This window comes from Ictidomys tridecemlineatus, chromosome 11 (genome assembly GCF_052094955.1).
Source record: "Ictidomys tridecemlineatus isolate mIctTri1 chromosome 11, mIctTri1.hap1, whole genome shotgun sequence".
Classification (NCBI taxonomy): Eukaryota; Metazoa; Chordata; class Mammalia; order Rodentia; family Sciuridae; genus Ictidomys; species Ictidomys tridecemlineatus.
Window position 1 is genome coordinate 96,264,446 of NC_135487.1, and position 13,356 is coordinate 96,277,801.

Sequence of the window (13,356 nt, forward strand, 5' to 3'; positions counted from 1 at the left end):
ATTGTGTGAAAAAACATTTGCTGAGATTTCAGGAGACTCGTAGGTTTTTGAAAGCTGGTCAACCCCTTTCTATGAAAGTGATTTTCGCCATTCTCTGCTTTGGCCTACATCAATGGGAAACAAACCATAAAGACAGAACTTGAAACTACTTTATTTTGTCAAGTTTCAAAGAGCTAGCACAAACCATGTTTGATTTAGAGTTCAAAATACATATATCCATATAGGAGAAAACAGAGTGAAACCTCAAAATGAAAACGGTTACTGCAAACGAACGGTTTAACCTAGAAGAACGAAATTTGGTGAGCCAAGTGAGATTGGTGTACTGATCATTACCTGAAAGTATCATCAATATTGGGTGAAAAAACATTTGCTGAGATTTCAGGAGACTCGTGGATTTTGGAAGCTTGGCAACCGCTTTCAATGAAAGTGATTTTCGCCATTCTCTGCTTTGGACTACATCAATACGAAACAAACCATAAAGATAAAACTTGGAACTACTTATTTTGCCATGTTTCAAAGTCCTAGCACAAACCGTGTTTTATTTAGAGTTAGAACTACATGTATCCATATGGGATGAAACAGAGTGAAACCTCAAAATGAAAATGGTTACTGCAAATGAACGGTTTAACAAAATTTGGTCAGCCAAGTGGGATTGGTGTACTGATCATTACCTAAAAGTATGTCAATATTGGGTGAAAAAAAATTTGCTGAGATTTCAAGCGACTCGTAGTTTTTTGGAAGCTGGGCAACCCTGTGGTGAACCACCTCTTCCGTTTATGCAGATTATGGTCGCCATTACAAGATTGCGCTGGCTCTGCTGTTGTTTGTGACAAACAACTCCTTTTTGGAAGAGTTTGCGCGTGGCTTTTCAGCACCCTATGAGAATGGTCCACGTGGCAGCTTCGCATTGGGGCTTGAGATGCTATTTTAAAAGCTTGGAGGGGCATCCGGAGCCAGTAGAAGAAATATCAAGGGCCTGAATAAACTGCTGAAACAAGATTCTCGAGTTGCGTCTTTTTTGCGGGCAAGGGGTCGCGACAAGTGGTGCCGAAACCCGGGAACCAGAACTTTCAGCGGTCAGGGGTTGTGTACCGGTTAGTCCCAGGTAAGTGGGATCCGCGATCAAAGCGGGGCAGCTCCTCTGCAAATAAAGAGAGAGCGGGAAAAAGGTATTTGCTCCTCTGCAAATAAAGAGAGAGCGTTATATTTTATTGCAGCTGCACTGTGTACTTTCGCTTTTACTTTCGCTTCTGTTTTTTGTGCTTCTTTTGTTGTGTCATGGGTGCCGTGTCTTCAAGTTCGCTTCTCCTGGCCCTAGATGGCCTGTTATGTTCCAAGGGACTAGAAGTAAAGCGTAGTACTTTACAGAGATTTTTACAGAAGACAGATATTGCTGCACCGTGGTTTGCATTTTCGGGCAGCCTTACTATAACTAGTTGGGATAAATTAGGCAAAGATCTTGACTTTGCTTATGAGCAGGGCATATTAGAGGGTGGGGTGATACCCCTTTGGAAGATGGTCCGTAGTTGCCTTACAGATGGCAGATGTCAGGAAGCACTTACTAAAGGACAGGAAGTTCTAGAGCAATTACATGAGGGGAAATCAGAAACGGCAACAACAAAAAGTGAGATATCTCAGGAGAATGGGAGTGTGCGGGATATGAAACAGGGGAGGAGATGATCATATCCAGATCTCAGTACGCTGCGTACACCCCCATGCGAGGTGCGGGACATGAAACAGGGGAGGAGACGATTGTATCCAGATCTCAGTACGCTGCGTGCACCCCCATGCGAAAGTGGGTCAGAGGAAGAAGAGGATGAGGAGCAAGAGCTTGGGAGGCTGTCTCGTCAGCTAGAGAGTGTAGATGTAGGAGAGGGAAACAGAAATAAACAGGGGCTCAGGAAAAATGATCCTCCGGATCCACCGCCGTATGGTGGGGGTGTTTCAGGTAGAGTTTCCATGCCCAAACATGGAGGGCTGTTAACGCTGAGATGGGTCTTGCTTATCCAGTTTTTCAGGATGACAATAGGGGAAGATTCCATGAACCCTTAGATTTCAAAATTGTGAAGACCCTGGCGGAGTCCGTGCGCACTTATGGGGTGGATGCCGCCTTCACACTAACTCAGGTGGAGAGTCTGTCTAGATACTGCATGACTCCTTCTGACTGGGCTAGCCTTGTTCGGGCTTGTGTTTCCCCAGGCAAGTATTTGGACTGGAGAGCATTTGTGTTAGAGGGCGCAGTAGAGCAGGCCGCCCAAAACCATGCGGCGGTACACCCCATTGGGACAAAGATATGCTTTTGGGACAGGGTAGATTTGCTAATCAACAGACAGGATTTCCTCTTGAGGCATATGATCAAATTAATAATATTTGCATTCAGGCATGGAAGTCACTTCCAAATAGAGGAGAGGTGTCTGGTAATTTGACCAAGATTATACAAGGCCCTACAGAACCCTTTTCAGATTTTGTAGCAAGGATGGTGGATGCCGCCGGAAAGATTTTTGGGGATCCTGATAGAGCCATGCCCCTTATCAAGCAATTGGTCTTTGAGCAGTGCACCGAGGAATGTAAAGCAGCAATCACTCCTTATAAAAATAAGGGCATCGAAGCATGGATGAAGGTGTGTAGAGAGATTGGAGGACCTTTAACTAATGCAGGTCTTGCAGCTGCTGTCCTTCAGATTGCAAAAGGGGGCAGTCCTGGTGGCGGAACATGCTTCCATTGTGGTCAACCCGGTCATTTCAAACGTGAATGTCCCAAAAAAGGCAATTTTACTGGACCTCCTCACGGTGGCCCTTCCCATGGCCCTCGTCAACCGGGGCTGTGTCCAAAATGCAAAAAGGGGAAGCATTGGGCAAGAGAGTGTAGATCAGTGAGGGACATCCATGGACAGCCTATTTCAGCTGGGCCAAAAAACGGCCGACGGGGCCCCCGACCCCAGGGCCCACAAATATATGGGGCAGTGGAGAATGTCACACCATGAACCTGAGACATGGCCATCTCTACGCCATCCCATGAGACGCGGAGAGCCACTACAGGTGCCGTGGGATTGGACCTCTGTTCCACCTCCAGACTTGTATTAACAACTAAGATGGGAGTCCAATTGGTGGAAACTGAGTTCAAGGGGCCTTTACCACCTGGCACTGTAGGTTTGCTAATTGGACGTGCATCCTCTATCTTACAAGGTCTTCATGTTTTCCCCGGAGTCATAAGCCCTGATGCTGTAGGGGCAGTAAAGGTTATGGTGGAAGCTCCAAGGGGCATTGTGTCTATCTCCCCAGGGGATCGGATTGCTCAATTGCTAATTTTGCCTAGCTTACATAGCCACTTCCCTGCTCACTCAAGGTCACGGACGGGAAGTGAGATTAGTACCACTGGAGGGAATTGTGCCTATTTGTCACTGGATATGAGCAATCGCCCCACTTTGGAATTAAGCATAGAAGGTAAATCTATTGTGGGATTGCTGGATACAGGAGCAGACCGTAGTATCATAGCCCTTAAGGACTGGTCTAAGGGATGGCCAGTGCAGACTTCTGATCAATCCCTAGGAGGACTTGGATATGCCCAAGCTCCTCAAATCAGCTGTAGACATCTTTGTTGGAAGGACCTGGAAGGACACAATGGTACCTTTCAGCCTTATGTACTTGATCTACCTATTTCTTTATGGGGCCGTGATTTGATGAAAGACATGGGGTTCACTCTTAGTAATGACTATTCCCCAGTGTCTCAACAAATTATGCAAAATATGGGGTATAGGCCAGGTCTAGGACTAGGAAAACACCTACAGGGGCGCAGGCATCCTGTGCAAGGTCATCAAAAGCTTAACAGATTTGGTCTGGGTTTTTCCTAGGGGCCACTGGGGCTCAAATACCTATAACATGGCTCACTGAGGAGCCTGTTTGTGTGCCTCAGTGGCCTCTTCCCTCGGCTAAATTGGCAGCAGCCTATGATTTAGTTAAAGAACAACTTGACTCAGGTCACATCCAACCTTCTACTTCTCCATGGAATACTCCCATATTTGTCATTAAGAAGAAATCAGGGAAGTGGCGCCTACTGCATGATCTACGATCAGTTAATGCTCAAATGCAACTTATGGGGCCCATTCAAAGAGGGCTGCCGCTGCTCTCCTCTGTTCCTCAGGGCTGGCATGTTATTGCTATTGACATTAAAGACTGTTTCTTTTCTATTCCTTTGCATCCTAAAGACTCACAGCATTTTGCCTTCACCCTTCCCTCGTGTAACCACGAGGAACCAGATCAAAGGTTTGAGTGGGTAGTGTTACCGCAGGGAATGGCTAATAGTCCTACAATGTGTCAGATGTATGTGGGGAAGGCACTCGCACCTCTCAGACAAAAGTATTCCTCCATCAAGATCATTCATTATATGGATGATGTATTATTGGCCGCTAGATTAGAGCAGACAGTTAATGAGGCCTATAAAGAACTAGTAAAGCTGTTGGCTCAATATGGACTGCATATTGCACCTGAAAAGGTTCAAACGGGGGATTCTATTAAGTATTTGGGAGAGACAATTGGGTATGACAAATTAAAACCACAAAAAATCACCATAAGAACTCAGGATCTCCACACTCTAAATGATTTTCAAAAACTGCTGGGAGATATTAATTGGATAAGAGGATATTTACGTATTCCTAATATTGTGCTCCAGCCTTTGTATACTTCTCTTAAGGGAGATCCAGATCTTGCTTCCCCTTGTAGCCTCACCAAAGAATCTAGAGCGGCCCTTGTAAAAGTAGAAGAAGCCATACAGCATGCTACTCTGTACAGGCTCCAGAGTGATAAACCTTTCCAGTTATGTGTACTTGCCACTATGCGGCAGCCTACTGGAGTACTGTGGCATGATGGGCCTTTACTATGGATCCACCCACACGTATCTCCGGGAAAATCCTTAGAATATTATCCTGATGTTGTTGCAGCATTGGCACTTAAAGGGATTCAACAAAGCATTCAATTTTTCGGACAATCACCTTCTTCTCTTATTATACCTTACAGTAAAGCTCAACTTAATGTTTTGTGTGCTACTCTGGACAACTGGGCTATTCTATGTTGCTCGTTTCAAGGAAATGTTGATAATCATTACCCTTCTCATCCATTACTCCATTTTGTTCAGGAACATCCCATCATTTTCCCTAAAGTAACTTCATCCAGTCCAATTCCGGGGGCTGTTAACATTTTTACTGATGGTTCCAAGTCTGGAATGTGAGCTTATGTAATTAATGATTCTCCCCCTGTCCAGCGTCAATTTGCTCCTGGAAATCCACAATGGGTAGAACTACAATGGTTTTTAAACAGTGTTCTTTTTTTTTTAATCTCATTTCGGACTCCATCTATGTGGCACAAGCACTAAACTCCTGGAGGCCGTGGGAGCTATTAGTAATGCCCATAGCGTATCTGCTTACTTTAATCAGCTTCAACAACTTATCTGTAACCGCACTGCTCCCTTTTATCCAATGCACATCCTGGCTCATACCTCTCTTCCTGGTCCGTTATCACAGGGTAATGCTTGTGTGGACTCAGCCACTAGAGGTCAGTTGATATGCTTGGCTTCCTCCTTAGAGGGGGCTAAATTGTTTCACCAAAATTTCCATGTTAATGCATTAACGCTGCGCAGGCGTTTTTCCATTTCAAAAGCGGATGCTCGTCAGATAGTATTACAATGTCCACATTGTGTCGCGTTTCTTAATCCCCCTACTTATGGAGTGAACCCACGGGGGTTAAAGCCATTGGTTGTCTGGCAAATGGATGTGAAACACATACCTGACTTTGGTAACCTCAAGTATGTACATTTTTCTGTTGATACATGCTCTGGAATTATTTATGCTTCTGCTTTATCGGGAGAAAAGACACGTAATGCCGTTACTCATTGCCTAGAGGCATGGGCAGCATGGGGTGCACCTGCATCCCTTAAGACTGATAATGGACCTGCTTATACTGGCAGGCAATTTACATCTTTTTGTTCTACTATGGGAGTACAACTTACTCATGGTCTACCTTATAATCCTCAAGGACAAGGCATTGTTGAGCGTGCTCATCGCACCTTAAAGGAAACTTTACAAAAACAAAAGGGGGGAATAGGAGCTGAACACACTCCTAAAGAACGCCTGTCCTTAGCTCTCTTTACCATTAATTTTTTGAATTTGGATATTCATGGTCACTCTGCGGCCGATAGACATGTGTCCCCTCAGCCCTCTGTGATTGGCTATGTTAAGTGGAAGGATGTTCTTACGGGCCAATGGAATGGCCCCGACCCCGTGATGACATGGGCGCGAGGATCTGTATGTGTTTTTCCCCAGGATCGCACGGAACCGTTGTGGGTCCCTGAACGCCTGACAAGAAGAGTCTTGACATCAACCAACCAGCAACAAGAGATACCACAGCAATCCTGTGATGAGGATCTTCATTCTGCTAAGTGCTCTGGCTCTGGTGCTGGTGCCTATGGCACAGACGACACCAATGCAGTGGTGGGCAGTGGCACGGGCATGGCCAATGCCAATGCCGATTCATTGTAATTCTAGTGTCCTCCCCACTCTTTTTTCTACCTCATGTGAGGTGTCTGCTCCCTGTGCCTCTCCTAGAGGGGACATGGAGAGCATTATTAATCAATCTCAAATTAATCTCACAGGAGTTTTTTGTTTCAGCCTTGGGAACGCTAATTGCATTAGCCTTAAGACCAAAAATTTGAGTAACTGGAAGGATCCATTGCGGTCCAGTCGGGTCTCAGGGAACTTCTTAGTGCTGTATTGAGCCAAGTAGTTTCAGGGAAGCAATCAGGCTCAGGAACCTCCGCAAATGACTCTGCTTTAAATATAACTACCTTGGCTATTATCTCCGAGGTACTAATTCCAGTGCCTCCTTCTTCTAATAGTGCTTATACTGCCACGCATTTCAAGGCCTCTCCTTACTGTACCCCTAATTTTGGTTTCCCCCAACATTCACGCCTTGTCAAGATCATTCTTGGGAGAAACATCAAGTTGCTAAAGGTTTCTCCCTTTCCCCCTCTCTTAAAAGGTATGTCTATAACTTTAACAACAGTGCCAACTCCTCTACAGGAGTAGGTTGGTCCTGGTTTCAATGGCTGATTTCCAATGAAAAGGGGGCTTCAACCGATATTTCTGCATTGGCTCAATTGCTAGGAGCCAAAAGTTGGCTGGCTAATGTTTCTGGTACTGTTAAGGAGAGTAAACGAGGTAATAGACTTACTTCTGTTTCAATCAACTCTCTGTTTCATAAGGCCACATTGCCCCCTGCAATGGTCTGTGTCCAATCCCCGTTCTTATTCCTTTTAGCTAATGACACCTCGTCGGGGATGCTGGATTGTTCTCATACTATCTGTCTCTTATCTGAGTGTTGGAATGGTTCTTGGACTGTAGCAGTGGTTATGAAAATTCCAACTTTTGTCCCAATCCCAGTCACTGCGGATCCTGATAAATTCCCTATTGTTGAGCTACTTAGAGTCCGCAGAGATTTTGGAATCACAGCAGCTATAGTGACAGCCATGGCGATATCTGCTGCTGCAGCAGTTACGGCTGGAGTCGCCATGGCCAATCAGGTACAAACTGCTGCCACTATTAATCAAGTTGTTCAACAAACTTCCACCATACTTGAGTCCCAAAATACAATTAATCAACATATTTTGTCAGGAATTTTAGCTGCCGACCAAAGAATAGATTTACTCCAAGCTCAGGTAGAAGAATTGGCTAACTTGGTGCTTTTGGGTTGTGTTGACCAACGTGCACATTTATGCATAACCTCTGTCAGATTTAATGATTCCAGGAATGCTTCCCGCATCATTGGCGAATATTTGGCCAGAAATTGGTCCATGGCAGCGGAAGACATGATCCAGTCTCAACAAACTCAGATAGCTGTCTTGAATAGTACCCGTGTTGATCCCGTGACTTTAGGTCAATTCACCGATTGGATATCTTCTGCCTTTTCCTATTTTAAAGAGTGGGTGGGAGTAGGCATTTTTGGTGCAGTGTGTTGCTTCGGTATGATCCTCTGTTTGTGGTTTCTCTGCCGCCTCAAGGCCCGCAGTGCTCACGATAAGGCTATGATCATACAAGCTCTTGCAGCTTTAGAAAATGGCAACTCACCTCAAGTCTGGCTTGCGCATCTTAAACAGTAAATCTTTGACATGGTCATTGCACCCCAAGTTATTATAACATTGCACTGGGATTGACATGTCTTTCCTCATTATTCTTTTAGTGTTGGAAAGCCTTTGCACTCTGCCGGTCTTGCTACCATTGCACGCAGACGGGTTTCCACACTAGTGCCTTTGACATGGTCGTTGCACCCCAAGTTATTCTAACATTGCACTGGGTTCGACATGTCCTTCTTTTGTCTTTCTTCTAGTGCTGGAAAGCCCTTGCACTCTGCAGGTCTTGTTGCCATTGCACGCAGAAGGGTTTCCACGCTGGTCTTTAGCTATGGCTTCAAAGCCCGTGCCTTTCTCTCAGGGTGTCGCCAACTTGTATTGTGGTTGTCCTACAGAGGTAGTTCCAGCTACCCCCTTTTGTTCACCATCGTCACAATACAGGATGCGAGGCAAGGCACTGCACTTGAGTGATCCCGCAGTGAACCAGTACCTCAAGGAGAGCATGTCCTAGTGAATGCGGGTTTGACGTGTCCACGCCCCGCCCCACGAAAAAAGGCGTCGGCTGATATGGAGTCAGATCTGGGGAAGGACCCTCCTTAGGACTGAGCCATACTATGCAGCCATTCTGCACAGTGGGATAGGACCTCTACTCTCGCCTGTATAGTTTTAAGAAACAGAAGGGGGGAACTGTGGTGAGCTGCCTTTGCCGTTTATGCAGATTATGGTCGCCATTACAAGATGGCGCTGGCTCTGCTGTGGTTTGTGACAAACAACTCCTTATTTGGGAGAGTTGGCAAATGGCTTTTCAGCACCCTATGAGAAAGGTCCACGTGGCAGCTTCGCATTGGGGCTTGAGATGCTATTATAAAGCTTGGAGGGGCATCCGGAGCCAGTAGAAGAAATATCAAGGGCCTGAATAAACTGCTGAAAGAAGATTCTCGAGTTACGTCTTCCTTGCGGGCAAGGGGTCGCGACACAACCCCGTTCAATGAAAGTGATTTTTGCCATTCTCTGCTTTGGGCAACATAAATAGGAAACAAACCATAAAGATAGAACTTGGAACTACTTTATTTTGCCAAGTTTCAAAGAGCTAGCACAAACCGTGTTTGGTTTAGAGTTCGAACTACATGTATCCATATAGGAGAAAACAGAGTGAAACCTCAAAATGAAAACGCTTACTGCAAACGAAAGGTTTAACCTAGAAGAACGAAATTTGGTGAGCCAAGTAGGATTAGTGTACTGAACATTACCTGAAAGTATCATCAATATTGGGTGATAAAAACATTTTCTGAGATTTCAGGAGACTCGTAGTTTCTTGGAAGCTTGACAAACCCTTTTAATGAAAGTGAATCTCGCCAGTCTCTACTTTTGGCTACATAAATAGGAAATAAACCATAGAGAGAGCACGTGCAACTACTTTATTTTTCCAAGTCTCAAAGATCTAGCAAAAACCGTGTTTGATTTAAAGTTTCAAGTACATGTATCCATATAGGAGAAAACAGAGTGAAAACTCAAAATGAAAATGGTTACTGCAAACAAACGGTTTAACCTAGAACAACGACATTTGGAGAGCCAAGTAGGATTGGTGTACTGATCATTACCTGAAAGTATCATCAAGATTGGATGAAGAAACATTTGCTGAGATTCCAAGAGACTCGTAGTTTTTTGATAGCTGGGCAACTTTTTTCAATCAAGGAGATTTTCGCCAGTCTCTGCTTTGGGCTACATCAATAGGAAACAAACCACAGAGAGAGAACTTGGAACTACTTTATTTTTCCAAATTTCAAAGATCCAGCACAAACCGTGTTTGATTTGGAGTTGCAAGTACATGTATCCATATAGAAAAAAACAAAGTGAAACCTCAAAATGAAAACGGTTACTGCAAACGAACGGTTTAACCTAGAAGAACAAAATTGGATTAGCCAAGTGGGATTGGTGTACTGATCATTACCTGATAGTATCATCATGATTGAGTGAAAAAACATTTGCTGAGAATTCAGGAGACTCGTAGTTTTTTGAAAGCTTGGTAACCCCTTTCAATTAAAGTAATTTTCGCCATTCTCTGCTTCAGGCTACATCAATAGAAAACAAACCATAGAGATAGAACTTAGAACTACTTTATTTTGCCAAGTTTCAAATAGCTAGCACAAACCGTGTTTGATTTAGAGTTCGAAATATATGTATCCATATAGGAGAAAACAGAGTGAATCCTCAAAATGAAAAAGGTTACTGCAAACGAACGGTTTAACCTAGAAGAACAAAATTTGGTGAGCCATGTGGGATTGGTGTACTGATCATTACGTGAAAGTATCATCAAGATTGGGTGAAAATACATTTGCTGAGATTGCAGAAGACTCATAGTTTTTTGGAAGTTGGGCAAACCCTTTCAATGAAAGTGATTCTCGCCAGTCTCTGCTTTGGGCTACATCAAAAGGAAACAAACCATAGAGAGGGAACTTGAAACTACTTTATTTTTCCAAGGTTCAAAGATCTAGCACAAACCGTGTTTGATTTAGAGTTCCAAGTACATACATCCATACAGGAGAAAACAGAGTGAAACCTCAAAATAAAAAAGGTTATGGAAAACGAACGGTTTAACCTAGAAGAACGAAATTGGGTGAGCCAAGTGGGATTTGTGTACTGATCATTACCTGAAAGTATCATCAATGTTGGGTGAAAAAACATTTGCTGAGATTTCAGGAGAGTCATAGATTTTAAAAGCTTGGCAACCACTTTCAATGAAAGTGATTTTCGCCATTCTCTGCTGTGGACTACATAAATAGGAAACAAACCATAAAGATAGAACTTGGAACTACTTATTTTGGCACGTTTCAAAGACCTAGCACAAACCGTGTTTTATTTAGAGTTCGAACTACATGTATCCATATAGGAGGAAACAGAGTGAAACCTCAAAATGAAAATGGTTACTGCAAACTAACGGTTTAACCTAGAAGAACAAAATTTGGTCAGCCAAGTGTGATTGGAGTACTGACCCTTACCTGAAAGTATCATCAAGATTGGGTGAAGAAACATTTACGGAGATTTCAGGAGACTCGTAGTTTTTTGGAAGCTTCGTAAACCCTTTTAATGAAAGTGATTCTCGCCAGTTTCTGCTTTGGGCTACATCAATAGGAAACAAACCATAGAGAGAGAACTTGAAACTACTTTATTTTTCCAAGTTTCAAAGATCTAGAACAAACCGTGTTTGATTGAGAGTTCCAAGTACATGTATCCATATAGGAGAAAACAGAGTGAAAACTAAAAATGAAAACGGTTACTGCAAACGAACGGTTTAACCTATAAGAACGAAATTTGGTGAGCCAAGTGGAATTGGTGTACTGATCATTACCTTAAAGTATCATCAAGATTGGGTGAAAAAAATTTGCTGAGATTTCAAAAGATTCGTAGTTCTTTGGAAGCTAGGCAACCCATTTTAATAAAAGAGATATTCTCAAGTCTCTGCTTTGGGCTACATCAATAAAAAACAAACCACAGAGATAGAAGTTGAAATTACTTTATTTTTCCAAGTTTCAAATATCTAGCAAAAACCGTGTTTGATTTAGAGTTCCAAGTACATGTATCCATATAGAAGAAAACAGAGTGAAACCTCAAAATTAAAACAGTTACTGCAAACGAACGGTTAAACCTAGAAGAACGAAAATTGGTGAGCCAAGTGGGATTGGTGTACTGATCATTATCTGAAAGTATCATAAAGATTGGGTGAAAAAATCTTGCTGAGATTTCAGGAGACTCGTAGTTTTTTGAAAGCTGGGATACCCCTTTCAATGAAAGTGATTTTCGCCATTCTCTGCTTTGGCCTACATCAACAGAAAACAAACCATAAAGATAAAATTTGGAACTACTTTATTTTGCCAAGTTTAAAAGAGCTACCACAAACCGTGATTGATTTAGAGTTCGAACTACATATATCCATATAGGAGAAAACACAGTGAAACCTCCAAATAAAAACGGTTACTGCAAACGAACGGTTTAACGTAGAAGTACGAAATTGGGTGATCCAAGTGGGATTGGTGTACTGATCATTACCTGGAAGTATCATCAATATTGGGTGAAAAAACATTTGCTGAGATTTCAGGAGACTTGTAGATTTTGGAAGCTTGGCAACCCCTTTCAATGAAAGCGATTTTCGCCATTCTCTGCTTTGGACTACATCAATTGAAACAAACCATAGAGACAGAACTTGGAACTACTTTATTTTTCCAAGTTTCAAAGTCCTAGCACAAACCGTGTTTGATTTAGAGTTCGAAATACATATATCTATATAGGAAAAAAACAGAGTGAAACCTCAAAATGAAAACAATTACTGCAAACAAACGGATTAACGTAGAAGAACGAAATTTGGTGAGCCAAGTGGGATTGGTGTACTGATCATTACCTGAAAGTATCATCAATATTGGGTGAAAATACATTTGCTGAGATTTCAGGAGACTCGTAGTTTTTTGGAAGCTTGGCAACCCTTTTCAATGAAAGTGATTTTCACCATTCTCTGCTTTGGGCTACATCAATAGGAAACAAACCATAAAGATACAACTTGGAATTATTTATTTTGCCAAGTTTTAAAGATTTTGCAAAAACTGTGTTTGATTTAGAGTTCCAAGTACATGTATCTATATAGGAGAAAACAGAGTGAAACCTCAAAATTTAAACGGTTACTGCAAACGAACGATTTAACCTAGAAGAACGAAAATTGGTGAGGCAAGTGGGATTAGTGTACTGATCATTACCTGAAAGTATCATACAGATTGGGTGGAAAAATAATTGCTGAGATTTCAAGAGACTCGTAGTTTTTTGAAAGCTGGGCAACCCCTTTCAATGAAAGTGATTTTCATCATTCTCTGCTTTGACCTACATCAATAAAACAAAAACCATAAAGATAGAACTTTGAACTACTTTATTTTGCCAAGTTTCATAGAGCTAGCACAAAACGTGTTTGATTTAGAGTTCGAATTACATGTATCCATATAGGAAAAAACAGAGTGAAACCTCCAAATAAAAACGGTTACTACAAACGAACGGTTTAACCTAGAAGTACGAAATTTGGTGAGCCAAGTGGAATTGGTGTACTGATCATTACCTGAAAGTATCATCAATATTGGGTGAAAAAACATTTGCTGAGATTTGAGGAGACTTGTAGATTTTGGAAGCTTGGCAACCCCTTTCAATGAAAGCGATTTTCGCCATTCTCTGCTTTGGACTACATCAATTGAAACCAACCATAGA

The 13,356-nt window shown here is 42.6% G+C and overlaps 1 protein-coding gene across 1 annotated transcript in view; it reads left to right on the forward strand.

Annotated features, from left to right (window-relative positions):
* The window catches only part of LOC144368614 (uncharacterized), a 100,756-nt gene extending 91,708 nt beyond the window's left edge, over positions 1–9,048 (forward strand). The window contains exon 3 of the mRNA XM_078027792.1: positions 6,314–9,048. Coding sequence (XP_077883918.1) covers positions 6,314–6,529 — 216 coding nt within the window. The 3' untranslated portion in view covers positions 6,530–9,048. The remainder of the gene's footprint in view (positions 1–6,313) is intronic.
* The last annotated feature ends 4,308 nt before the right edge of the window (positions 9,049–13,356 follow it).